Here is a 27548-nt window from a genome sequence, read left to right on the forward strand (position 1 = left end):
TTTAACATAGGATCAGTAACTGAATAACTGAGAAATGACCGAGAAGATCATGCTAAGTGGGTGTTTTTGTGGGCGAGTAGCTATGAGATCATCTGCTCGCACTCGCGCTTCTAGATGAGAGTCTCAGATGACTTACTCTATGAGGACACTCTATGAGGACACCAGGTACCATTTCTAAGAAGGGAGGCCTTATTGGAATAAAATCTGGCACTTTTCATATTCTACTGCCCAGCATCGGTGGGAGGAAGTTCATCTTTCAAGATCACAGCCTCTGAAAACAGCTACTTTGTGCTCCCATTGCCACGTCTATAAAATGGGGGATATATTACCTATCTCATGAGCTGCCTCAAGGATTGAACGAGTCGATATGATGAAAAACACTTATATGAGTGCCTGGCAATGTGTTCGGTATGAGTCAGAGAGGCTGGTGTCAGAAATGCTGCCATTTCAACCTAATACTTAGCTCGTTCATGTGTGCATAGTTTGTGGATGTTTTGTTCTCTAAACGGTGACTTTGGTGATTGTTGCAGTGTCCTGATGGTCCCTAAGGTAGTGGCTTTGTTCTTGGGTGTTTGAACCATTTCTTGGTTCAAACCTAAATCCTTGGTTTAGGATCAGCTACCGCCAGCATCACAGCGATGCCCAGTGTCCCAGTGCTGCTGATCTGGGGGTCGTAAGAGGCAGGCTGACCCTGAGAGCTGTCACGGCAGCTGAGAACTGAGTTGAACTCAGTTGAACTGAGTTGTTGGGTTACGCACAATCACGAAGAGCCTCAGGCTGTGTTCGGGACTGGGGCAGCATGCCTTGGGCAGGGCTGCGTGGCTGCGTGGCTGGGCCGGACGAGGAGCAACTGCCACTAGCCGGCTAGCCAGGCGTGGCGTGAGACTGGAAGTGCCCTTTCAGAGGTGGAGATTTCATCCAGTTGGGGGTCCAGCAGGCTGTGTCACAGATAAGGACAGGTCCTTTGAATGAAAGCTGCAGTGTCTCATGACCAGACACATTTCCTGTGCGTTTCACAAGGAAAGGACTGTGACCGCCTGCTGTTTCTCTGCCACGGCAGCCTCGGCAGCCTCGTGGATCTTGCCTGCCCAGAACTTGGCCAAGACCATGTCATCTAGCCAAGAAACGATGTTTGAATAATGCTCGCCAGAAACAGGAGAGCAGCGGGGATGTAGAATCAGAATGAAGACGCCTCTTCCAAGTCTCATAGGTCTTCAGCTTCTGGGTTTCCAGCATGTACCCCTTTCTGCACAATTTAAAACCTAAAGTTGCAAGTAAACTCAGGTCATTTAAAATAAGCATTGAATCCCTGTCAGTATTTTAGTTATTTCTAGAGCTAGAAATTTAAGGTGTAACAACGATTAGTTAACTAATACACACACACACACACACACACACACACACACACTCGTTTGAGAAAAATGCCTTCATCGTAAGCAGGGCAGGCCAGTTCCAGCAGGTAGTCTGGAAGCGGCAGCTGGCTAGCCTTTATCCCAAGGAGAAGGCTGTTATTTAAAACGCCTTCCGAATTGCTTCTTCTCTTCCACTGCCAGATGAATGAAGGCTAGAAACTCACCTTTAGGTCTGTAAGTAGAATATCAAGACTGATGTGAGAGAAAATGGGAAGTAATCAGTAATAGGTATGAGTATAGCCTTTTGCCTCGTTGAGTTTATTCATTCATCTCGCTGTCTTTTTGCCCTGTTCTCCCTCCCCGTCACCTTGAAGCCATTGGTCACCATGAGTTCTGTGTGCTGCCTCATTCCTGCAGAGTATAAGAACATGAACATGACCCCATCCTTGACCAACAGACGCTTATGGTTTACTTGGAGGCATAAGACAAGGATACAGATGTGAAAGGTACCAGGCAGATCATAACAGGCTCATCCTAGGTATATAGGAAGGAGTGTGACTGCACTGAGATGCGGAGAGAAAATCAGGGAAGACTTCATCTGCGAGGTAGGCTCCAGCTATGACTTGTGTGGGTAAGTGCTCCTGGGTGATGGACCAGGATCGCTCGGGGAGGAAGTACTGATTTGAACTGTATCGGTATGCATTTGGTGATAGTGGAAAGTGTTGCCTGCGGCTGTATTTTGGGGAGCATCATATGCTCCCACTGTCCCCTCAGACTCACCCTGGAGCAGCCCTGGGAGTACTTAATGAAAATCAGAGTCATGGGCCTGGTTGGCTGCAGTCTCTGCAGACAATAAATAGTTTCAGCTTTGCGAATCACGTGGTTTCAGTTGCAGCTGTCACAATTACTCAGTTCTGCTCCTGTAGCCAAAGCAGCGTTAGACAACATGTAAATGAGTGGGTGTGGCTGTATTCTAATAAAACTTTATTTACAGAAACAGGCAGTGGCTGAATTTGATCCTTGAGCCAGTTTGTCAACTCTTGATAATGATATTTAGGATAGACTGAATTTAAACCAAACAAAATGAGAGTTTAACTAATAAGGAGTAAAGAATATAATTGTAAATCATGCTGTACTGTGTTTTGATTTGATGCCTTCTGTCCCATGCTCACTCGCTCGCGCTCTCTATTATTTTTATTGTTATTTATGATGCTGCTATACAAATTGCATTTTAGGATGCAGAAAACTTGAAATGTAGTATCTCTGAGTACCATTTCTTGATGATGACAACACTTTTGTTAAAAGCAAAAATTTACCTGATTTCTTATTTATAGTGGACTGGGTATTAGAGGCAACTACATTATGACCATATAATTTTAGAAATTATTCTTCCCAAGACCTGACGTTTAGCCACCTTCCAGTCACGCTTTCCTATTAAGGAGTACTATGATCTGGGTTTGAGTCTCTAAAATTTCAATAAGTGTTTTTTTTTTTTTTTTCAAAGTTTAATTTTAAAAGATTTAAGAAACTTACCTAACTTTATGGTTTTTGCCCTGTCCTGATATTCGTTTAATTGGTTCTGCTAATGCGAATGCCCTTTCAAATATGAAAAAAAAAATAAAGCAAGAAGGGAAAGTTGATTATTTCTGTAATTGGATTTTCTCTTGAATAAAATGATTTCACCCATGTTATCTTTCTGACTTAAGGGATGGGGGTGGGGGGGCCAGTTTTCTTTCGCATTGTCATGAGAAGCAGACAGAAGAAGGTATAGTCTGTTCCAAGGTATCAGAATACCATATTGGTTTTGGTTGTAATTAATTACTGATGCTGAATATACTCTAGTCCCTGCTTTCATTCCCAAATCTAAATTTCCACTGTGTGCAAAATAATTCCATCCAGGAAGAATTCTAATTACTTTAGTAATTATCATCTTATCTCTAAATGGAATTCAGACATTTGCTTCAGTTTATGAATGTTGGAAATGTTTCATTTCCTTTTCACCTTGAATAACAGAAAAATACACATTACTGAATCTGGCTTCATTGAACCTTATAATTCATGTTACCATAGGAACAGAAAAACTCATATAAAAATTGTGTTAACAGTACCATAGATAGTAAATACCTTCACTTCCACCAGCAATATCATAAAATGATTTTAATAACAGATGTGTAAAAATTCTTTGAGATTTAATATGGTTCCTTTTAAATATTATAACAATATTATCCAGTATGCTTACTTACACTTTTTAAAGCAGTATCTTTGGTCTTATGTCAGGCTCTGTGCTTATTCCAAAATATTTGCTGTGGAATGCAAGTGTAGTGTTACAGCATAAAATACTTACTTTACACAGTATTTATTTAATTTTTAGTTGATAGTGATGGCTCAGTTGTTTTTCACTGGAAGCCCAACTGTATATTCATGATTGATGCTGGCTTTACTAATGGAATGGGTGACACGAAATTCTTTGGAGTCACGTGCATCTGTGTGGCCCCCTCTCCCTTTTTCTGGCCTTTGTGATGGTCTTTTTTCTTTCCGAGTTTCAGAAGCACTTTCCCACATACTTGATCACTTTTTAACCACTGGTATTTAATAATTTATTTTTTACCATTTTAAATTCTGATTTCTCAGAATAGCCAGAGAATAAGCAGAGCCTTAGCAAGTCATTTGTCCTTTTATTCATATACTTTTTCCTTTTCCTATCTTAGACATACTACCTTTTTTTATTCCAAAAACTAGAAGTGTGCCACATTTAAACAAAATAAGCCATCTGGATTTTTTTTTTCAGCATATTTAAAGTAGTTTTATTACTTTTGAAGAGAGGTAATGATTTTTTTTTAAATCTAATTGCTACTACATTTTTCTCAGTGAGAGTCATTAAAAGTCTCTCCTTGATTATAAAGATCACTTATAATTAATATGTGAATTATCTATAGATTTTGGCTAATATTTGAAAACAGTTTCTTCAGCCAAATAGATGTAAGTTTCACTCTAAAGGTCACACATTCTGTGTGTTCTGGTTTGAAGATCATAGATACTCATTTACAGGAATACATTTATCTTCTTTTTATTCAGTTAACAAACAAACAGCATTGAGGTTTTACTAACCCCGTCTTCTTACCGTTTATTTCCAGTCAGTTGCTTTATCCCAAGACAATGTGGTCTGTGTCAATGTCACTTCATCAAGGTCACAGAATATGGGCATTGTTGACTTTGATGTTTTTGGTCTAGGTCCATTCAGGAAGATAAACTATGCCAGGTATATCTCCCAGAGGATATTTACTGCAGGACATTTACAGCACAGAAGTTAGAAGATTGGGAAAGTACAGAGAACCAGACAGGACTAAGCACTGAAAGCAGTCACTGCCCGGAGAGGCGGGGGAATGGAGTCTATGTTCCTGGAACCCGGGAGCACCGACCCAGGGCTTACTGCCTCCCCAGCAGCGAGGGACCACTTTCAGAGACATTGAAGCTTGTCCGTGCTCCTAGCCTCTGACCTCCTATTATGCCTCCTTTCTCAAGGCTTTAAAAGGGGCCACAACTGCCAAAGGAACCAAATGTACTTTCTGGACATAGATCCCCAGTTACACCACAAAGAATTATACGAGTACGAGGCTAAGAGATGGCAGGAGTAACACCAGGTTTCATCATGTCCAAAGTAATACAGTAACCGACAGAGTGGGACCCGGTTTGTATACGGACTTTCTGTGAGTGAGGTTGAGCTTTTTGAAATTGACAACATCCTGACCTTTTTTTATTTGCATACAAAACAAAACAGCAATATGTGAGTCAACTTCCAGGTGATACTCAATCTACCACTGCAAAGAGGGTGATTTCACTCAGATTAGTCAGATGAACCTTTTCTGTCTGGAAAAAAAAAAAGTCTAATGCATACCGTCATTAGGTCAAAGGTTACCTATTCTTTTTTTCCCCTAATACTTTTCGGTGGATCCAGAAGCATTCACCAAGGTTATCTCCTGATCATATTTGGGTCACAGAAGACGTTAAGAATCAGAAGAAATGTATAGTCCCTTCCCCCTGGAATATCTACATACAATTTTGCTTGTGATTCTTTTTTTTTTTTTTCCTTCTTTTCTGCATGCAATTTTAAGGAGTCCACAGACTCCAAGAGAAGAAACCCTGGAATGACATAAAGACAGGACTGTACTGGCGTTGGCATTTCATTTGTGTTTCTTTAAACTCTTATCATTATAAGCGTGCCTGCCTGAAATGCACACAGTAGATCCACACCACCCCCTCACGAGTTTCCAGTAAGAGAGTAATTCCAGGTCCTTAAATGGCAAATACCATAGAGAGAGAACTAAATGGGTGAATGGGTAGATGGAGAGACAGATGGATGGACAGATGGGACAGACAAATGGGTGCACAGGTAGACAGATATCTGTTCATTTGAGCAGACTTCACCAAGGAGAAAACTATATACAGAACTCCTGACTACGCCAATTAAGGTAAGTAAAAACTTACTGAGCTACTTTTATTTTATTTATTTATATTTAGTGAGCTTTACATTTTCAACTAGTGTTAACCCATCTTCGTTTGTGTGGTTTTAATATGATTAAAATTCCAGAAGCAAACTAAGTACTAGTATAATTCCTTCGTTAGATATTTTAGGAATTTTGTGAGGTTGCACTACAGCCAGAATATTATTCATATCTAGCGCATTTGGGGATTTTTTTTTATACTTAACACATAAATCAGTTCACCAAATGTTGGTGTCTTCTGATTTTTTTTCCGTGATAGAGAACATCAAACTGATCGTGTCATGTGATAGCCATTCGTTTGTGTCTCATGTGCTGACCATATAGTCCTTATATAGTTTTCTCCTAGTACTTACCCACAGCACAAAACGTGGAAGAAACGTGAGAGGGATACAGGCCACAGGACTTGGTAGAAGGTCATAGGTCTGTGGTGTGGCGGTGTTTCTCACCTCCACTAGTCCCTTAAGGCACACAAGAGCACGTTGGCATCTATGAAGTGCCTGTGTCCCAGCTGCTATTGTGAATGCTTTCTATTCAGCCTTCCACTTGATCTCACCGCAGTCCGGGAAGGATGTGTTGTTATCCCCGTCATGTCGAAGAGAGGGACCTGAGGCCCTGAACAGTAACATAACTTGTGATACCTGGCTAGAAGCTGGGGGCTCAGATCAGTCTGGATTTAAAATCTCGTTTCTTTCTACTGATACTCTTTCTTGCTGCTTCCTCTCTCTGAGCCGTCTGGAAATAGGGATAATTTCATCTGCCTGTGTCTTGATGAGTGACGATAATGATAAAAACAAGAAACTGTCTTATAAAGAATAAATTTAGCACATAACCATTTAGGCTTTAAATGCCTCTGTATTCACCAGGGTAGAGTTGCAGAAAGAGCCCCGACCAGGTGGAAAGGTTTGGGTTTGAATTATGGATCCCTCTAGCAATAGCTTTGGTGACCTTTGGTAATCATTTAACCTTTTGAGACCACAATTACCCTCTCTTTAAAATGCAGTTCCAAAGATACAGGCAAGTTGTTCTTACTACAGTAAGTTGCTCTGCAAATATTGTTACTACAGAATATTTTTACTGTAAATTTAGGATCAGCCCATCCTTATAGGACCTCAGTTCTGCAAGCGCTTCAGTAACGTGGGTAGAGATAAGGCTGCCTTATCATTTCCTGATTCTGCAACCAGTGGCAATTGACCTCTCCCTCTGGTTTCCCTAATGGGACTTTCCCTATGTCTTGGAGAGATGGAAATAGAGTCTCCCGTACTGGGAGGTTGTAGTAAAGAACATGTATGTTGCTAACACATCCCCTGGCACTTAGTATTGTAAAAGAGGTGGCAGGTACTTCTTTGACAGGGTTACACCAATAATAGCTAAAGTGTATCATACATAGCCATGTGGCAGGCGCCGTTGGGAGCAGTCAGTATGTGCACTAACTTCCACTAGCCCAGGAAACCAAAGCAGAGTAAGGCTAAGTAGTTTGCCCTAGTGCATGCAACATGTTCATCACAGAGCAAGGGGAGGCTCTTTCTCCCCGGTAACCATGCTAAGAGAGGAGGGATGGTCCAAGCCGCACCAGTCTTTCTTTGTCTCAGTGACTCATTCTGGCTTTTCACCCGTCACGCTAATGCTTAGGTGCTTTTTCTCTTCCAGCTCAGGTCCTTTAAGAATTGTTTCTCATGGGGCGCCTTGGTGGCTCAGTCAGTGAAGCGTCTGACTCTTGATTTCAGCTCACATCATGATCTCAGGTTGTGGGATCCAGCCTCGTGTGGGGCTCCACATGGGGCTCTACACCGAGTGCAGAGTCTGTTTAAGACTCTCTTTCCCTCTGACCCCCCCCACCCCCACTTGCAAGCATCCTTGCTCTAAAATAAATCTTAAAAAAAGAATTGGTTTTCGCAAACGTGTGATGATCATTTTAAAACTGCTGAGAATTTTCTCAAATTTACTTGAAGGCGTCATGTTGTTTCTCTTTAAGTTTCCTCTCTCGGGATGAACAGAATGATTCCTTGCTGTCATCTGTAGGTAGCTGGGACAGTCCTTTGTGACGTCATGCTCTGGGTAATTTCCTTTCTACCTTAACCTTGTCTTCTATTGTCTCTGCCCTTCCCTCCTATTTGGCCATATTTAATTGTTTGACTACATCCTGTCAGAAGTTCAGCTATTAGGACTTTTCTTTTTTTAAAAATTTTTAAAGATTATTTATTTATTTATTTGACAGACAGAGATCACAAGTAGGCAGAGAGAGAGAGGAGGAAGCAGGCTCCCTGCTGATCAGAGAGCCCGATGCGAGGCTTGATCCCAGGACACTGGGATCATGAGCTGAACTGAAGGCAGAGGCACCCAGGTGCCCCTATTAGGACTTTTTCAAGAGTTTTTAATGGGGGATTCCTTCTATCTCTCTTGTCTTCAGAAAGGGTGTTTTGTTTTGTTTTTCCTCCTCCCACTTTTAAGAGTGGATTTTTTTTATACCCACTTTCATTCTGGGTATACTTTAGATAACGTATTGTAAGCCCCCAATGTAAGTGTCTACTCTGAAGATTCTTAATAAATTAATAATTTCTGCAGCCATCATCACTGTGCAGTTAGTGATGAGAAAAAGTCGCTAAATGCCTGTTTTCTGTTTCTGTAGTTCTGCTGCTAATAGAAGTTTCATATAAACAGAATCAAACAATAAGTAATCCTTTGTGTCTTCCTTCTTTTGTTTAAGAAAGGTCTTCAAGGTTCGTCTGTGTGGTGCTGTATCCATAGCTGGTTCTCTCTCCTTTGGAGGTAAATTTTCACAGTATGGACATGCCTCGTTTTGTTGACCCATTTACTGGTTGACAGACTTTTGGACTGTTTCCAGTTTGGAGCTATTATGAGGAGAGCCGCTATAAAAATCCACATAAAAATCTGTGTGGACACATGTTTTAATTTTTCTTGGGTAGATAACTAGGAAGTAAACTTTCTTAGTCACAGTAAGAATATGTTTAACTTTTTAAGAAACTGCCACACTATTTTCCAAAAGTGACTGCAACGTTTTGAATTCCCACCTACGGTGAATAAGGGTTTCCGTTTCTCCAGCTGCACATCGATGTCTGTTATTTTTTTAAGTCTTTTTTCAGTATAGCCATTCCCCTGGATGTGCAGCATCTGACGTGCTTTAACTTGCATGACCCCAATAACGACCGATGTGAGCCAACTTTTCCTGCACCGATCAGCTACTCGTATGTCTTCTTTTAGTGAAGTGTTGGTTCAAATGCTTTGCCCATTGCACAGTTGTATTGTTTGTCTTCTTGTTAATGAGCCATAAGAATTCTTAAGGTCATTTGGATACAAATATTTTTATCAGATAGATGGTTTGCAAATATTTTCTCCCAGTCTATGGCTTATCTTTTTATCTTCTTTATGGTGTTTTCCCAGTAATCCAGTTTATCCAATTTTTAAAATATTATTATAGTGCTTTTGGTGTTGGTGGTAGAGCTAAGAAATCTTTGCCTAACTCCATTGAGGTCACAAAGATTTTTTTCCCTTATTTTCTTCTGGAAACATAGTAATTCTAGCTCTTACATTTAGATCTGAGATTGATATTGAAGTGCTTTTTGTGTATAATGTAAGGTAAAGGTCCAATAAGTTCCTTTGCTTGCTGGCTTGCTTTTGCATATGGCATCCATTTACTCTAGCCCAATTGATTGAAAACATTGTCTTTTGATCTCACTGAATTGCTTTGGCAACTTTATTGAAAATTAAGTAACCATAAATGTATAGATGTATGGGTATATTTTTGGACTCTGTTGTTCCATTCTATTAATGTCTTTTTATACTAATACCACACTGTTGTGATTAGCATAGCTTTATAGTAAGTCTTTAAGTCAGATTCATCCATTCCACCAATTTTGTTCTTTCTCAAAATTGCTTTGAGCAATTTAAGTTCTTTGCATTTCCATATAATTTTAGAATCAGCTTGTCAATTTCTACAGAAAACCATGCTGGTATTTTGATGGCAGTTGCATTGAATCTGTGTATCAATTTGAGGACACATGCAATCTTAGCAGCAGTAAAATCCTTCAATCTATGAAAACTGTATATTTTTTCATTTTTTTAGATATTATTTATTTGTTTATTTTTAAAGATTTTATTTATTTAAGAGAGAGAGAGAGAGAGATACTGTATGAGAGAGAGGGAGCATGAGTGTTGGGGGGTGCAGAGGGAGATCCTGCCGAGCCAGGATCCAAGCATCCCTAGATACTTTTTAATTTCAGTAAGCTTTAAGAAAATCTCTTCAAGTTCTCTGTTTCTAGAGTACAGGTCTTCCACTTTCCAAATTTATTGTGAGTGTTTTTTATGGTATTGGGAATGAAATTGTTTCCTTGATTTTGTTTTCTAATTGTTCATTACTAATATAAGAAATACACTAGATTTTTATATATTAATCTTTAGCTCTGCTAAACTCGCTTATTCTGGTAGGTTCATTGGAGTTTCCACAAACAAGATACAAGACCAGCAAAAAAAAAGTTTACTTTTACTTTTTCAACCTGTATGTCTATAATATCTTTTTCTTGCCTTTATTGCACTGACTATAATCTTTTTAATATATTGAGTCATAGAAGTAAGAATAGAAATCCTTGCCTTGTTACTAATCTGAGTGGAAAAGCATTCAGTCTTTCATCAATAACTATGATAACAGCTGTAGACTCTTTATCAAGTGGAGATAGTTTTCTTTGTTTACACAGAGTTTTCATCATGAATGGGTGTTGGATTTGTCAACTGAGTTTTCTGCATGTACTCAGATCACCATGGAAGTTTTATCCTTTTAATATGGCTTACTGCATTAATTAAAATTTGTTTGTCAAACCAACCTTGCATTCCTGGGATTAAAACTTGATCACGATAAATAAACTTTTTATATGTTTGGGGGCCCAGTTTGCTAATTTTTGTTAAGTGTCTCTTTATTCATAAAAGATAATGGTCTGTGGGTACCTGGGTGGCTCAGTCAGTTGAGTGTCCTACTCTTGGTTGTGGCTCAGATCATGATATTGGGGTCATGGGATTGAGCCCCTAGTCAGTTAGCCCCTGCACTAATTGCAGAGTCTGCTGGAGATTTTCTCCCTCCCCCTCTGCTCCTCTGTCTCTTTGAGTGCATTTGCATACTCTCTTTATCTCTCCTTCTCTAAAATAAATAAATAAAATCTTAAAAAAAAAAAAAAAAGAAAGAAAGAAAAGATTTGGTCTGAAGTTTATTTCTAATCTCTTTCTCTGGTTTTTATATTGGCTATTGCTGGACTTATAAGTTCCTTTCTCATTTATCTTTGAAATAGTTTCCATAGAATTGGTTTTGTTCTTTCTTAAATGTTTGCTGTAATTCACCAGTGAAGCTCTCTGGACCTATGTTGTTTTGTATTGTTTTCTTTTGGTGGCAAGATTTTTAATTATAAATACAATTTTTGTAGTAGACAAAAGACTTTTGGTTTTCTGTTTCTTCTTGAGTCTCTTATTAATTTATGTCTTTTACAAAGTTTGCCCATTTCAGTTTAAATTTTGAATTTATTGGCATAAAGTTGTAATACATATATATACCCTTTGTATTTCTTTAATATTGATAGCATCTGTGATGCTGCCTCCTTCCTCATGCCTGAAGTTGGTCATTGTGTCTTCTTTTTTCTTCTCAGTCTAGCTAAGTTTAGTAATTATATTGTTTTTCCTCAAAAGGACACCTTTACTTTAACTGATTTTTTCCCTCTATTTTCTATATAGTTGATTTTTTTTTTAACCTTTACTTAGTAATTTATTTTTTGTCCTACTTTGAGTTTGATTTGCTTCTCTTTTTTAGTTTCTTGAGGTGGAAGCTGAGATTGTTGAGTTTCTCTCTTTTTAACACAAACATTTAAATCCATTAATTTATTTCTAAGGACTTCTTTAAGCTGCATCCCATAGATTGAGGTATGTTTTTACTTTCATTCAGAACTTAAAAAAAATGTTTCTTTTAATCATATGTTTATGCCTCATCATTACCATGGATTTGATTCTTTTTCCAATTATTTTTATGTCTTTCTTTTCAGGTAAATAGCACATGTATTAGTATTAATTTTTTCACATGTAGAATTTGAAGCTCATTTATTGTTCTAAGCATGAATAGAATCATCCTTTTCTCATTTTTTTGCCAGTAAAACACCAAATTGCAAGTGTGGAAGTCTTGAGATGATTCAAGTGCGGCATGTAAAGTAGGTGTAGATCTGTGTTTCTTTTTATTCATGGTAAATAATAAAGTCTTGAAACATTTTGGGGCTCTCTTTGCCTCAGGCCAGCAAGGAGGCCGTACCCTCCTGATACCCTCCTGATACCCTCCTGATACCCTCTTGGTAGACTTGGATAACTGATCCTAGCACCACCTCTGCCAAGGCAGATGTGTAATTGGAATCTTCCTCATTCGTTCTATTTCCAAGTTACTTAATGAACCCATTTTGCCAGTAAAAAGCTTGTATACATCAGAAAAAATATTGGGTCAGAATGTATGTATTATTTAAGCTAATTGACCATTTTCGTTTTCATGTTCTTTCAGAATTATTCTCCAGTACTGCTATGAAAAAATAAATATAGGTCTTTTAAATTTTAAAAGCATAGAATACCTGGTAATTATGTTCATTAGACTCACAGCTTCAATACACATTTGGAAATGATTATTTTTAAAAATTTTGGTATTTTGAAAATTCATTGCTTCTCAAAACAGCATTTATTCACTATTAGCATATTAAATATTTGGATTGATGTTCTATTTTACAGTTTTTAATAATTTCCTCATAGCCACTTAAATCATATACAATTAATTTAGAATTGGGTCCACTTCAGACTTTCTGGATTTTCTAATGAACTGAAGAGAATAATTTACTTAGGCAAATTAACTGTGTAAATTTAAGAGTCTTTTTAGTTGGTTCCCCTAAGAAGCCAAAGTATTTTTAAGAAGCATCATTTGCATATATAAAATTAATGTATAGATGAGCCTCATCTAACATTAAAGTGTAGTCTTCACTTTGAAAACATTTTATAGGCAATCAGTTTATATTCTTACATACTTTATATTCTTACATACTTTGAAATCAATTAAACTGCTTTTACTTTTAAATACTGGCTAACCTAAGTCACAAATTCATAGTTTACCTACCCTCTCCCTTGTTACCAGTCAGCTTTTTGCATAGATTATCAAATGTATTCACACTTTGAACGTCCCCTTTTTTAACATTTAAAATGACTTCTGTAAAGTTCTGTCTTTTCTCACTGGCGACCTTCATGCCAAAGTAAGCAGGTCTTGTGTAATACTGAGCTCAGCTATCCTGGATCAAGGAGCATTGGGGGGAGGGGGAACCAGTAAGGTACTTTCCTTTGGGAATACCCCATAATCTAGTGCCAAGTTCATTGCGATTCATAGCCTAGGACAATAACCAGTTGTCTTGGTTTCTATAATATTTCGCAGGCAGTTTCTAAGTTGTTTTATTTTTAATTTCCTAGGGGAGCTGGGACTTGGCTCTGTCATTTCTGCTATGATCTATTACTTGTAGTTTTAGTTGTGGATTTCTTTTGTTCAGGAGTAGTTAAAAGTCAAGTGTAAACATTTGCTGATTAAAGTTATTGACATACTTTTTCTATTCCTCATGCTTTAGTAAGTCTAGAAAAAGGTCCTTTAATCTACAGCTTACTGCAAAAACATGTTTTTCATGATTTTCAAGTGTAATTTTGATAATTTTGAAGGAGAAAGAATGTTTTTGTGTCAGAATAAAAAATAAGACTTTTTTTTAAAGTTTCATTTTTGTCTTATGCATATTACCTCTTTTTTCTATTTACCATCACAGAGAAAAGCTCCAGCCTTTGAAACTTATCTCACTAATCCAAGGTCAGCCAAATTAACAGCTTAGTAACACTAAGTAGAAATCAAGAAAGAAATATTTTTAAAAATAAGTGTCATTCTCCTTTCACAGTCATTAAAGTATCCAAATCAAGTACGGAAAGCTGTTTATGATGCCATTTGTATTAGGCAGCCGATAATTTGACTTCCCTTTGCCACATTCTTTGTCCTCTTTTAGGCCTCGAAATATCTAATATATTTAAATGAGATAAATTGTTTTATTCATCCATACAGACCTGCATTTAGGAGATAGAAAAATTGATACAGTCAGGTACCTTACAGTTTGTGATGTTTGAGGCTATTTTTCCTGTTTATGGGTTGAGAATAATATTGGAGTTATGAATACTGTTCATATTATTCCGTTGTTACACTGTTATTACACAGTAGAATATTGTAGCATAAGTATGGAGAAACTCCAGAGCCACAGAGAAAAGACCTCCAAGATGCTAACATGTGGACTTACCAAAAAAACAAAGGCAGCTTGTTACCCAATCAATCTGTGATGAGAAGCTTTCGATGATTTATTCCTTAATATTAAAGGGCAGGGTCACTCTTTGTTGATGGGAGATCTCAGCCATGAGTGAGAGGGACCAACATACAGGAACCTGGAGGAAATGGGCTGGTTGCAGTGAGCAGAGGAAACTTGTAAAAAAAAACTTAATTGGTATCTTTAGGAAGATGAGAAAAGATGTTGCATCTCTAAAACAAATGATTAAATGGTAATATAAGAAAATGTGGTAGACCTAAAGACCTTGAGTGTTCAGATTGTGCCTGTACAAAGATTTATACGCCTAATCCAAGGCCTGTTATCATGAAATGTAAAAACATCAAGAATGAAATTAATCTCCTAAAAGCTTTCAGAAAGTGGCGAACATAGTTTGTGTGAGTGAATCTGCACATCTCATCAGAACCTTGCCAGCATGAAAAAAAAAAAGTATGAAATTCCCATGGCCGGTATTTTTCCCTTTGGAGTGCTCTGCACAGCGGCTCCATCAGTCAATGGTATGAATTAGGACAGGTTCAGATATGCTAAGACAGTAACAACAACATTACATTCTTGTAATTTTTGTGGCATTCTTTTTGGTGAAGTTCCTAAAAGAATTCTCCCCCAGAATTAAGCAGAATAGAGTAATCAAGAAGTAAGAATACATAGGATTCAGGAGAAAGGGAAATGGGGGGCGGGGGGAGGAAACCAAAGAGCAACATAGAAGGATGAAACCCGGTTCGTTATGAAAGCAACACACACTTGAAGAAAGTAGGAATGGCCTTTCCAGCAGAAAAAAATAGAATCCATGAATTATGTATGTAGTACATTGAGTGTTTGGAAAACAGTATTGTTTTTTGATCAATATGATGGAGCTTCTGGAAACATGAACATAGGTACCTAGAATATGCAGCAAAACTTTTTTAAGAGACTGTTATTAACTCTCAGAAAAATTAAACGTTGTCACAAAAGAAAACATGATGGTAGGTTTACCAGTTGGCTCTGCAGTGAGCAATATCTTTGCAGTTTATACTAATGGAAATACAATTAATTTTAAAACTGCAGTGATTATATTGGGAGGGGAGGGATAGAGTAGTTTAAGGGGCTAAATCTTCATTTACCGTAGTAGAGAAATTAGTAAAATGCTGCTTAAACATCAGTAAGTCTGGAAATAGCAGAGTAAGCATCAGTTTTAAAATACAGAAAAAAAGAACAAAGAGACATTCAAAAGAATAAAAAATGAGTGTCCCTTCAGGATGACAGGGACTACTGTTACCCATAAACTTTTTCAGTTTGTAGGACTCTATAAATACTCATTGCAAAACGTCCCTTTCCTAAAAAATAAAATTTATTTTTAAAAGGAATTATGGCATTTAAAATGTCAAAGAAGTAGAATAATTATGGATTGTATTCAGCTTTCTACATGTTTGTTGTGTTGTTTTCTAGAGTTCCTGGAATAACTCTGGCCACAGATATTATCTGTGGTTTTCCTGGAGAAACAGATCAAGATTTTCAAGAAACAGTGAAGCTTGTGGAAGAGTACAGATTTCCAAGCCTCTTTATTAACCAGTTTTACCCAAGACCAGGAACTCCTGCTGCGAAAATGGCACAAGTTCCAGCCCAAGTGGTAAGATACTTCTCTTGTAAAGAGTATTAGACTTGGGGCGCCTGGGTGGCTCAGTGGGTTAAGCCGCTGCCTTCGGCTCAGGTCATGATCTCAGGGTCCTGGGATCGAGTCCCGCATCGGGCTCTCTGCTCAGCGGGGAGCATGCTTCCCTCTCTCTCTCTGCCTGCCTCTCCGTCTACTTGTGATTTCTCTCTGTCAAATAAATAAAATCTTTAAAAAAAAAAAAAAAGAGTATTAGACTCATCAGCCAGTAGTTAACAAAAATGCAACTCTGTTGCCTGGCTTAACACAACTAACTAATGGGCACCTGGGTGGCTCAGATGGTTGTGTCTGTCTTCGGCTCAGGTCATGATCCCAGGATCCTAAGATCGAGTCCCACATTTGGCTCCCTGGCTCAGGGAGCCTGCTTCTCCCTCTCCCTCCGCTGCTCCCCCTGCTTGTGTTCTCTCTCTGTATTTCAAATAAATAAACACAGCTGGCTCATGGTATCACTTTTAAGTTAAACAGTATGGAGAGTTTTCAAGATGGGGGCTGGGGCAGGGGACCTTGGGTGACTTCAGTAACTTTAGGCCCCTAAAATACCACCTTTTTTACTTTTGAGGAGTGGGGTTCTGATGACACTTGCGGAAAAAATAATCTGGTATCACCTGTGTTGATAAGAGAAATCCTTGGATATTTGAAAAGAAGCTTACATTTAAATATCTGTGAGCTAAAGAAGCTTCATGTTTACCCTGATTACCATAATTTGTTCCTTACTGGGGGCCCCACATCTTCCCTCATTTCCATGGAATAGATTTGGTACGTGCTATCTGTCTCTCTAGTTCAGATTTGTGTTGCTTTCACACAAATGAACCTCAGCTTAATTTCATCCTTACATGTTCAGAAATGTATTAGAATAAGATAATCTAAAATGAATGTGAAAAAGTTTTAAGATCCAGTAAAGGCAACCTGTTTTTCAGAATGCCTCAGAAATTAGTGTTCTTTTTTTTTTTTTAAGATTTTTATTTATTTATTTGACAGAGAGAGATCACAAGTAGGCAGAGAGGCAGGCAGAGAGAGAAGAAGGGAAGCAGGCTCCCCGCTGAGCAGAGAACCCAATGTGGGGCTCGATCCCAGGACCCTGAGATCATGACCCGAGCCGAAGGCAGAGGCTTAACCCACTGAGCCACCTAGGTGCCCCAGAAATTAGTGTTCTTAAAGTAATATAATTTCAAGATTCATTGGCCAAAGATGAAAAAATGTTAATAAGCTTTAAGAGGAAGTCATAGGTTTTTAACTGAAATTTCTGTTTTGTTTCAAATAACTAAAAGAGATTATGCTCTACCATTAATTTTCCTCAAAGCTTACATGAATAAATACTAAAAGAAATAACCCGGAGCTTATTATTTTTTCTATTATGCCATATGTGAATATCAAACCTAAAACATGCAGATTTTTTATTTCAAAATAGCAAATGTATTTTTTATTTGCATAGATATAATATATTTTAAAGTCTGATTCCCCCATCAAAACTGAAGGGAATATCATTCTTTGTTTTCTCAAAAATTTTGACATTTTTATTTGCCAAGTTTCTGTGTATACAAAGGTAAGAAAATCTTTTACAGGTAGACTGTTTAATTTTATTTCTAATTTAATCAACAAAAAGAACAGATTATAGCACCATGGAAGTCAACTTTTCACAAACAAAAATAAGTCAGATTAATTCCTTACTTTTATGTCTAAATTATAATTGCTTTTATTGCATATGGCAAAATTCACTTTTTTTGGTCTGCAGTTCTTTGAATTTTGATAAATGCACCCACTGCTGTAGCTGCTATCTCCATCCGGGGATAGAACAGTTCCAGCAGCTCCCCAAAATGTCCTTTTACCTTTTTTGTAGTTCCTGCTGCCTCCCTCCCCAGGTCCTGGAAAGTACTGGTCTCTTGTCCTTATAGTTTAATCCATACTTAAACTTTACTTCTTTAGTAAGAACGTTTTTGGCTCTGTAACCTACCTGCAGAAACACGTACAGCTGCACGTTTTTCTAAAGTGAACACTGCCGTGTCCCCTGGAACGTGACCGGTAGCCCAGAGCTCCGCCTCCTACCCCTCCCATCCATTCTCTCCCATTCCCCGCCGGAAAGTGCTACCCCTTAGAGTAACACCAGACACTCGTTTGCCCTGTTCTTCAACTAGATATAAATGGAAGAATTTATCAGTGTTTGAATGTCTGAGGTTTTGTTTTGTTTTTAATGTAATTCTTATTATTTTTGCTTTTCAGTGAAAGTAATATTTGCCACACAGTGTTGCCTAAGTCTTTAGGCTCACTGTTCAGGGTTAATAAGAGATGGCTTTTTCTACTGAATTTGTAAAACACTTAGCTTTAGCAGTAAATAATTTTTCTTCGTTGTTTATTATTATACAGCTTTTGAGGATAATACATATGTCCCAAGATTTCACATGTGAAAAATCTGTGCATCTCTCTTCCTGGAGTTGAACCTATTGCTTGTTGAGATTGTCCATATTTATTTCAGGCGCTGTGACAGTCCTTCTGATCTGCCCTGAAATAGTCAGGCACCAGCTGTCCTGGGGTGGCATCTTCCAGCCCCCAGATTTTTTTTTTTTAAACAATATTATGGCAATGAGACTCATCTGTCTTTGCACGTGCCTATAGTTCATCCATTTTCATTGCTGTATAGTATTCTATCACACGCACATTTATCCATCCTGATGTGGAAAGACAGTTCGGTATGTTCAGCATTCTAGTATTAGGACAGTGACCAATACCGCTGTCAGTGTTCTTCTCTAGACCTTTCGTTTGACTCATTGACGCAAACATGTCTGCTGGGTGTGTAGCGAAGAGTGTAACCTCTAGGTCATAAAAGTACAGTGGATCTGCTTTATATTGCCAAATAGTTTTCTAGAATAGTTGCCTAAATTTACATTTCCCCCAGCGATGTATAATCATGTTAGTAGCTCTGTATTTTTGCCAACACTTGGCATTGTTATGTTTCTGTTAGTAGCCATTTTCATGGGAATGCACTGTAATCTAATGGTGGTTTTATAGTTCCCTATTAACTTATGACAGCAAATACTTATATGTTGATATAAGGATACAATATTTGGATGTAATTTTTCATGAAGCCCCTATTCAAACCTTTTGCCCATTTTTCTATTGCTTTATCTGCCTCCTTTCTCCCCCACTCCCCTTCCTCTGATTTGTAGGAATTATTTGTGAGTTTGGAGTTCAAGTCAAGTCATGGTAATTTAAAGATCATTGCTGATCTTTCTTTAACCAGTTTTTTCACTTTCTTACTGGTGTCTTTTGGAGACCAGACATAGTCTGTTTTAATATGGTAGAATTTATCAGATTTTCCTTTTGTTTGGAGTCCTATTTCAGGTTACTTCCCCACACCGCCATGAATACACACCTCAGTGTACTCATCCAAGAAATTTTACTATTTTGCCTTTTACCTTTAGATCTTTAATCCACATAGAATGTATCTGTGTTTCACCATAAGGTGTGGAGGTCAAGAGTTTTGCTTTGTTTTGCTTTCTATAAGGATATCCACTTGAGTTAATGTTACTTACGGAATCTCATCTTTGCCCACTCTCTGCCTGGGCCCCTTTATCATAAATCAGGTGTCTGTCTGTATGTGTGCACCTCTTCTGGAACTTTACCCTGGTTTTTTTATCTGTTTGTCCATTTTTCTACAAGATCACAGTGTTAATTACCACAGATTTATAATAACTGTTGACACTGCGGTATATACCTCTCAGCTCTCTTTTTCTTCAACATGGTCCTAACTATTCTTGGCCCTTTGCCTTTCGAAATTTGTCAACTTACACCAAAATATTTTGCTGGCATTTTGATTGAGATTGTTTTGATTCTGTAGATCACTTGAGGGGAAATTGACATTGAATACCTGAGTCTCCATCTTTGAATAAAGTATCTCTTCTTTATTTTAATCTCCTCTTTCTCTCAGTGATGTTTTCTAGCTTTCTGAATATGAGCCCTTTTCTCCTGGAGCCCCCTGCCAGGTATTTCTTTATATTTATCCTGCTTGGAACTCTTGGGGCTTCTTCATTCCACCCCGGTCTCTTTCATCAACTCTGCAAAATATTAGCCATTCTGTCTTCAGCGATTCCTTTTGCTCCATTCTCCATCCCTTCTGGGATTTCCATTATATATGTTAGGTATTTTCATTACGTTCCCCAATGTCTACGCTCTCCTTTTTTATACTTTTCATTCTTTGTTCTCTTTGGGTCTCTGGATTTTTTTCCTCTTTTCCCATTTTTTAGTTTCCTGGTATTCATAGCAGTCACTGGGCCAACAAGAGCAGTAGTAGCACACCGTGTCCCCTCGAGGAGGGACCCTGCTGTCACCACGGGGCTGCTGCAAAGGCAGACCTCCAGCTGCCACCCCAGACCTTCTGTCATGGTCTGCATCTCCAAGCAATTTGTGTGTGCATTAATATTTGTGAGGTGGTCTTCTGGTTCACTAAGCCTCTCTTCATCTGTGTTCAATCAGCTGTCCAACCCACCTATGGAATTTCTAATTTTTAGTTAATTAATTTCTTCTTCTAGCAGAACTGTTTGGTTTTTTTCTTCATGGATTCTAGTGTTCTGGTAAAATTCCTCATATTTTCCTTTGTAGTCTTTGAACATATTACTCAGTTATCTTAAAGCTCATTCTGAATTCTCCAGTATCTGGTTGTAATATTGGTTGTTTCTGTGGTTCGTTCGTTCTTTCTTTCTTTCTTTCTTTCTTTCTTTTCTTCATTTTAATCATTGTCTTTTCTTTCCAAGTACCTGATCATTTTTGTTAAATGGTGACCATTGCTTGTTTAAAAACAAAATGAAACAATAGGTTCTAGATAGTAATGTATCTTCCTCCTAGGAGGACTTGATTGTGCTTCTGCCAGGCTCTAAGGGAAGGATTGATTATTGTAATTGATCTGAGATTGATTTTTGAATCTGGTTTTCAGCCTTTCTGAGGTTGGGTGTATTTCTGGTTAGCCCTTCCTTTTCGATTGCAGCCTGTGGTGTGCTGGTGGTGAATGACCGGCTCTCGGTGGGAAGGCTTCTTCCTTGTAGCATTTGTTCATTTCCATTGACTGCTGCCAGCTTCCGACTGCCTGTGTGGCACGCGTGAACGTGGAATTGGAAAGAGATGCACATAGTCAGCTCTCGTGAGCTGGTAGAAAGCCACATGCAGCATAGCGATCAGTGTACCTCTTCAGTGTACCTCTTCAGGGCCTCATCGGACAGTCTGTGGTACTTACCAGAGGGGAACAGTGGCTCCAGGTGCTAAGCTCGCAGACTTACCTTCTCTCGAGTCTTGCTAGTTTTTGATGTTGAATCAGAACATCATACATTTTTATTCACCTTTTCTAATTGTTTTTGGCAAGATCCTTGGTCTGATACCAGCTCGTTTGCCTCCGCCAGAAGCAAGACTCACTGCTTAAAATCAGCTTTCAGATGCTTTTGCTTTTCCTCTTTGATCTTTTCTCCCTAGCCCCTTAACATCTTCCTTACATTTTTAGATCTTAGTAACCCGGTCCTGGTATAGCGGAACCTCTTGTTGTATTTTAGACTTTATATTTTCAAGGGGTTTTAGGTTTACCGCAACACTGCATGGGAAGGACACAGACGTCCCACGGACTCCCTGCCCACACACCTACCCCCAGGATCAACATCCCACCCGTTTGTTACACTGATGAACCTACGCTGACACATCATTATCGCCCCGACTCCACAGCTTCCCTTACATTCTATTCTCAGTGTTATGCACCCGTTCTTCGGGTTTGGATAATGTGTAATTACATGTATCCACTGTCAGAGGATCGAGCAAACTAGCTTCACTGCCCTTCCCTGCTCTGCGTTCCGCCCGTTCATTCCTCCCTTCTCCCTAACTCCTGGCAGCCATGACGTTTACTGTCTCCATCGTTCTGCCCTTTCCAGAATGTCATGGACTTGGAATCATGCGATAGGGAGCCTTTTTGGATTGGTTCATTTCGCTTAGTAACATTTTAAGTTTAGTAACAGTTTAAGTTTGTCTAGTAATAGTTTAAGTTTGTCTTTCTATGGAACACAGCAGACATTGATTGCCCCACTGTTCTAGAGAAACGAGAAGTCAAAACAGTCTGCCTGCTCCCTCGGGACCACGTAGCCGAATCTTTCCTCCTCTCCATTGTCACATGGTGTCCCTATGTAACTGTCATCCTACGACTGTCTCCTTAGAAGGACCCTGGTTGGATTTGATTAGGGACCCACCCTATTCCTTATCTTTTTTTATTTTTTTTTTAAGATTTTATTTACTTGTTTATTTGACAGAGATAGAGAGACACAGCAAGAGAGGGAACACAAGCAGGGACAGTGGGAGAGGGAGAAGCAGGCTTCCCACTGAGCAGGGAGCCTGATGCAGGGCTCTGTCCCAGGACCCTGGGATCATGGCCCGAGCCAAAGGCACGTGCTTAACGACTGAGCCACCCAGGCGCCCCCCGACTCCTCATCTTAATGAGGTATCTCTGCAGTGACCCTCTTTTCAGATAAAGTTACATGCTGGGGTGTCGGGGGTCAAGTACTTCCAAGTATCTTTTCGGGGACAGAGATACAAGGCAGTCCACAGCCCTTCTCTACCGTGTGCAGTTCTGCTCCAGGTAAAAACCGCAGCCGGCACAGGCTCACCTTACAACATTCAGGACCTTGAATAATGAGAATTAAGCATTAATGGTGAGACCTTAGAGGCCTGCAGTCTGGGAGAGGGTACAGGATGTGCACTGACTCTTCATGGCTCTCTTAAATTTCTCAAAAATGAGCAATCGTCTACGTCTCTCAGGTACTTGATGAAACCGCTTAGCAAGCAGACTTCACTCAAGTAAAACACAGCTGCAAATGGGTAGCAGCTCCTTCTTACCTAATTTATTTCCCATTTTCCTGCCCAGAAAATCAACAGTAAAGATAGATCCTAACCTAGTATTGAAAAAAAAAAAAAAAAACATTCCGCTGTTTTCAAGTCACCGCTCCTTCTAGCTGCAGAGTGCCGCTCAGTGATGGTCTCTTGTTGTCTTAGATGTACTGTATTTTCACCAAAACTAATCCCCGAAACTGTTCTCCCTCTGGCATAAGTGATGTCAAATAGAGAATTTCAGTGTAAGTTCCCCTTTTTTCATAACTACCTTTATATGACTCCTAGTATTAATATAAATAAACTCCAGTTTTAAATGTTTTCTGGTAGAGCTCTGGTAAATGAATGAAATTCTGTGTATTTCTTAATCACTTAAATCACCAAAAGGATAAAGCCCAACTGAGTTTTGTGTTTGCATAGGTGGGAGGGGAGAATTTTTCTCTAATCTTTAATTCCCTGCCCCCAAAAAAGAGCATAACTCTGTTAAATTCAGAATGAAAATAAATTAGGCAGTATATCTTCATAAACAAGATAAACTAAAATGTTTTTTTTTCTTAGCTTTTGCAAGATTATTAATGTATAAGAGATTTAATAGTAAGATCCCCTAAGCTAAACAAGAGTGACCTTAGACTTTTAGATGAAAGGTCAAATTTGCATGTTTATATTTTCTTTTCGATTGAGTCTTCCTTCATTAGTCTTCATTAATCTTAAGTAACTCTAACAGTATTTTCAAATTGTTGCTGAGATTCTTAGTCTGCCTAGAAAAGGTCACTTAAGTTTAAAAAGTCTTTGGATCCTTAGCTATCAATTCCAGAGTTTCTTTCTAAGAAAATTTTGATGAAAAATAATGCAGTTGGGTTGAAATCTTTAAGAGGCCTGTGACCTGGAAAAAGAAAGTTCTTTAGGTGGCAAGAGTGGCCATTAGAATGTTTGTATTGATTTAAAATGTTAAATGGTGTGGTAAATCCCCCTGCTTGCTTGTCTCACATCTTGGAACCAGAGAGTAAGTTTGTGTTTTCAGATATGTGTGAACATAAAAAGAACCATAACTCATTTAGCCCCAGTTTCTAGAATATTTACCCCAAGAATGACAAGGCCATGGTACTCTTCTGGACTCAGCCCTGAGGAGTGTGGGTTAGGGTTCCTGAGCTCTCGAAGGGCCACCCTTGGGGTTGACAGAGGCAGCTTTGCTGGAAGTGTCCACAGAAGGTTTCCCTGTGAGGGACTGAGTTTTTGCTGGAGATGCTCATCCCAGGGCAGGGTGACCACTTGGAGCAGATGTTGAATAAGGAATTGTTCCTGAATCATATACAGAGCATATCCGGTGACAGATAACGGCTCTCCCAAGTTCAGCTGCATGTGAGTCCAGGACATTATCTTGAAAGGCAAAACAGAAATACAGCATGCAGAAAGAGCTTTGTCACTTTTTCGAGATGTTGCTAAAATTCTTTGTTCGAGTACATCAACTTGCCTCAATTTCCATTTTTTACATCGCAGCTTTTTTGCCTTACTTGATCAGATAACCGCATTGTTTACACATTCTCCTATTTTCAAACTAAGCTTTTTTCTTTGGGGGAGAGGTAAAAATATTTTCAGGAATCTTCATACTCCAGATTTTCTAGCGTTCTTTATTCTAAACCAATTCCCAAACACACCTGGAGGGACACTCCTTTTCTCAACATCCTTTTCTTTTAACTTCTTTTTTTTTTTTTTTTTTTTTTTGAAGGAATATCTTGGGATTCTTCTGCAATTCATTGTATTTTATCCCTCCAAATACAGTTAATCTTTTAAATTCCTTTCTGGGCATATTATTTCTCTTTTTACTTCCATTTTGGATAGAGTTTTTAGCCTGACCATAGTTTTATTGTGTATCGACTTCAGCAGATGACTTACTAGTCTCCCATAAAGACTCTGTAGTAATAGAAGTAAAGAATGATCTATATTCTAAGCCAGAGAGTTGGTTGGGAACCTTCTACCTTGTGTGAATTTTTATTGAGATGCTGTTTATTTAACAAATAGAAAATTGAATTTAATATCTCTAAGGGCCCTTGAAATTCTTTTTTTTTTTAATTATTTATTTGACAGAGATCACAAGTAGACAGAGAGGCAGGCAGAGAGAGAGGGGGAAGCAGGCTCCCTGCTGAGCAGAGAGCCCGATGCGGGGGGCTTGATCCCAGGACCCTGAGACCATGGCCTGAGCTGAAGGCAGAAGTTTTAACCCACTGAGCCACCCAGGTGCCCCAGGCCCTTGAAATTCTTAATAATCTTTGATTTTCTATCATACGGTTATAAGGTCAACTTTCAAACAGTATTTTTTGAAAGTTTTTTTGAAAGTCTAAGTGCTTTTCTTTTTTGAAATATGTAATCTGCATCTCCCAATTCTTTCATCTTTTACTCTATTATGAATCTGAAAACTTTTTGCCTGTATAATCAATTAATTGACTAGGGATAGTAAAACTTAATACTTCCTTTGGTGGTTTATGAGGGCTCAGAATGGCAGCCGTGGGCCTAGCTGTGCTAGGGAGAATAATGGGCCCCTGGAAGACAGCACATCCTAATCCCCAGACCTGTGAACGTGTTACCGCAGTAGTAAAAAGGTCTTGGAGAATGTGATTGAGTTAATGCGTTTGAAATGGCAGATGGTTGCGGGTTATCTGGGTGGGCTCAATGTAGTCAGGAGGGTTCTTAGAAGAGGGAGGCAAGAGGGTTCAAGTTCTAGGGAGGAGCTAGGAGGACACAGCAGAGGATCAGAGCCATGTGCCTTGAAGATCAGGGCGGGACAAGCAGTTCAGGAATGCAGGCTGCCTCTGGAAGCCTGAAAAGCCAAGGAACACATTCTCCCTCAGGTTCTCCAGAAGGACTACAGCTCTGCTAATGCCTCGATTTTAGCCCATAAGACTCATTTTGTACTTCTGGCTTACAGAATTGTTAAGATAATAAATTTGTGTTGTTTCAAGCCACTAAGTTTGCTAATTTGTTGTTGTAGCAATAAATAGGAAATTAATATGCCCACAGTGGGATAGATAGTTTGAACTGAGGGCATTGTCGAGCTCTTGGAGACAGATAAATGAATCGCTCTCAGCTTTATGCTACCCAGGTTATGCTGTGTCATGGGTGACACATGCAGGTTCCGAGGTCTGTGCAAACCAACCCTTGTTGCTCCCCAACAGGCGCAGTGTCTATAGGCCTCACCATTATGATGCCAGGACAGAAATAATGGTAAGAATTAACATTCGTTTAGCAATCAGCGTATGTCCAACCTTGCTCTGAGCCCTTGGTGTGGATTGCCTAATTTTACTCTCACAGTTTATTAGGGTCATTTTGCAAATAAGGAAACCCAGGCTCCGAGTAATGACCTAACCGACCCGGATCTCACAGAAAAGCTCCCCACCCCCTCTCCACTCTCGGGTCTTGCAAGACCCAGCACACCTTATGCTCTCACAGTGCCCGGCAGCTTGGCATTCCCAGAGTGCCCCCATGTTCATCTCCCCTGCCCCAAGCCCCCCAGGAGGAGCGGCACATGAAGAGCCCTGGGAATACAGACAACATGGATCATTTATTGAGCAAAAAATGCATGATATTTAGGACAGTGAGGTGTGTCGAAGTTTTCCGTTTGTTGTTTGTAGGCTCGAGAGCAGCCTGCGAGTGTAAGGTTAGTACAGTCACTGAATGGGCCAGGAGGCACAGGCAAACCTTAGACTAAATGGCCTTATCAGCCACAGGACCTGGCCTCAGCCCCTCTTGTGGGTGGCAGGGAGCTGCTGACGAGCGGTGGTCATGTGTCTGTTTTTGAAAGCTCATTCTCGGTGCCGTGGACAAAGAATAAAAGAGTCGGAAAGCCCAGTTAGGAAATTGCCCAAGACAGGTCTGGAGACTTAATAGGGCAGTTTTAAGAAGTCTCTGGGACTTATTCCTTAGACCCTCAATAAATACTTTTCCTGTGGACTTAATAATTCCAAGTCTTCGACTTAGCTCCATGTCAGCAAAGTAATTTTGTGTTCCATGGAGAATATTAATTTGCTGTCCAGAAGTCACTTTGTTGGTTTTTGATTGATTCCAGGCCCACGGACAAATACTGGTAGGCCAGAACATTTTACAAGGACCCTTGAACATGCCAGAAATTTAGGGCATTACATCCTTTTTCTGCCTTTGTGCTTGCTGGCGCTACTGGTGTTCTCCTAGACCAGGCCTAGGCCTCTTCTACTCAGAAGGAGAAATGCCAGACCCTCCAGACCCCTGCCCTTGTCTGATCTCTGTCCTTCTACCGACGTGCTTTTATCTCTTCCCAAACTCTTTCTACATGGCGGTTACAGGATTGCCTTTTTCCTTGTAGCCTCTTTATCTTTTTTTGTGTTTTTGTTCTAAGTACGGTGAGATAAGCTTATCATCTGTGTGTGCATGAGTGTGTGTGTGTGTGTGTGTGTGTGTATTTTGAACCTGTAGAAAACTCTGAATTTGGGAGCGTTTGAAGAAGCTGGGGCTCTGATGGGGGAGCATTCTTTTTTAAATCCTTTTAAAACTGAGTACTTTCCTCTTATCACATTCTCACACTGGAAGAGTAAAGGATAACAGGGTGATAATGTCTGGAGCTTTGAAGAATGTGAAAATAACAAGAATTGTTCAGCCTTAGTCATGTAGCGGGAAGTCGGCCAATGTCGATAATACCTTGGCCTGGCCAGTACTATTAAGCCCTTTGGTTGTCTACCATCTTGAAATGGAAGTATTAGAGAATTTGACAAATATATTTAGTTTGGAGTAAATAAAAGCAGAACGTTTTATCAGGATCTCATGAAAGAAAAGAAGTGCTGTTTCCAAGAGGAAA

General features: G+C 39.2%; 1 protein-coding gene across 4 annotated transcripts in view; it reads left to right on the forward strand.

Annotated features, from left to right (window-relative positions):
- Positions 1-27548, forward strand: part of CDKAL1 (CDK5 regulatory subunit associated protein 1 like 1) — a 647814-nt gene that overhangs the window by 473283 nt on the left and 146983 nt on the right. For 3 of the 4 annotated variants that reach the window (XM_013060790.2, XM_004761260.3, XM_045085086.1), the window contains 2 exons: positions 11995-12051; positions 15658-15838. In XM_013060790.2, coding sequence (XP_012916244.1) covers positions 11995-12051; positions 15658-15838 — 238 coding nt within the window. The remainder of the gene's footprint in view (positions 1-11994; positions 12052-15657; positions 15839-27548) is intronic. The other variant, XM_045085085.1, reaches the window with a different exon arrangement.

The sequence above is a fragment of the Mustela putorius genome, unplaced genomic scaffold, assembly GCF_011764305.1.
Source record: "Mustela putorius furo isolate JIRA1106 unplaced genomic scaffold, ASM1176430v1.1 tig00000831_pilon_pilon_pilon, whole genome shotgun sequence".
Classification (NCBI taxonomy): Eukaryota; Metazoa; Chordata; class Mammalia; order Carnivora; family Mustelidae; genus Mustela; species Mustela putorius.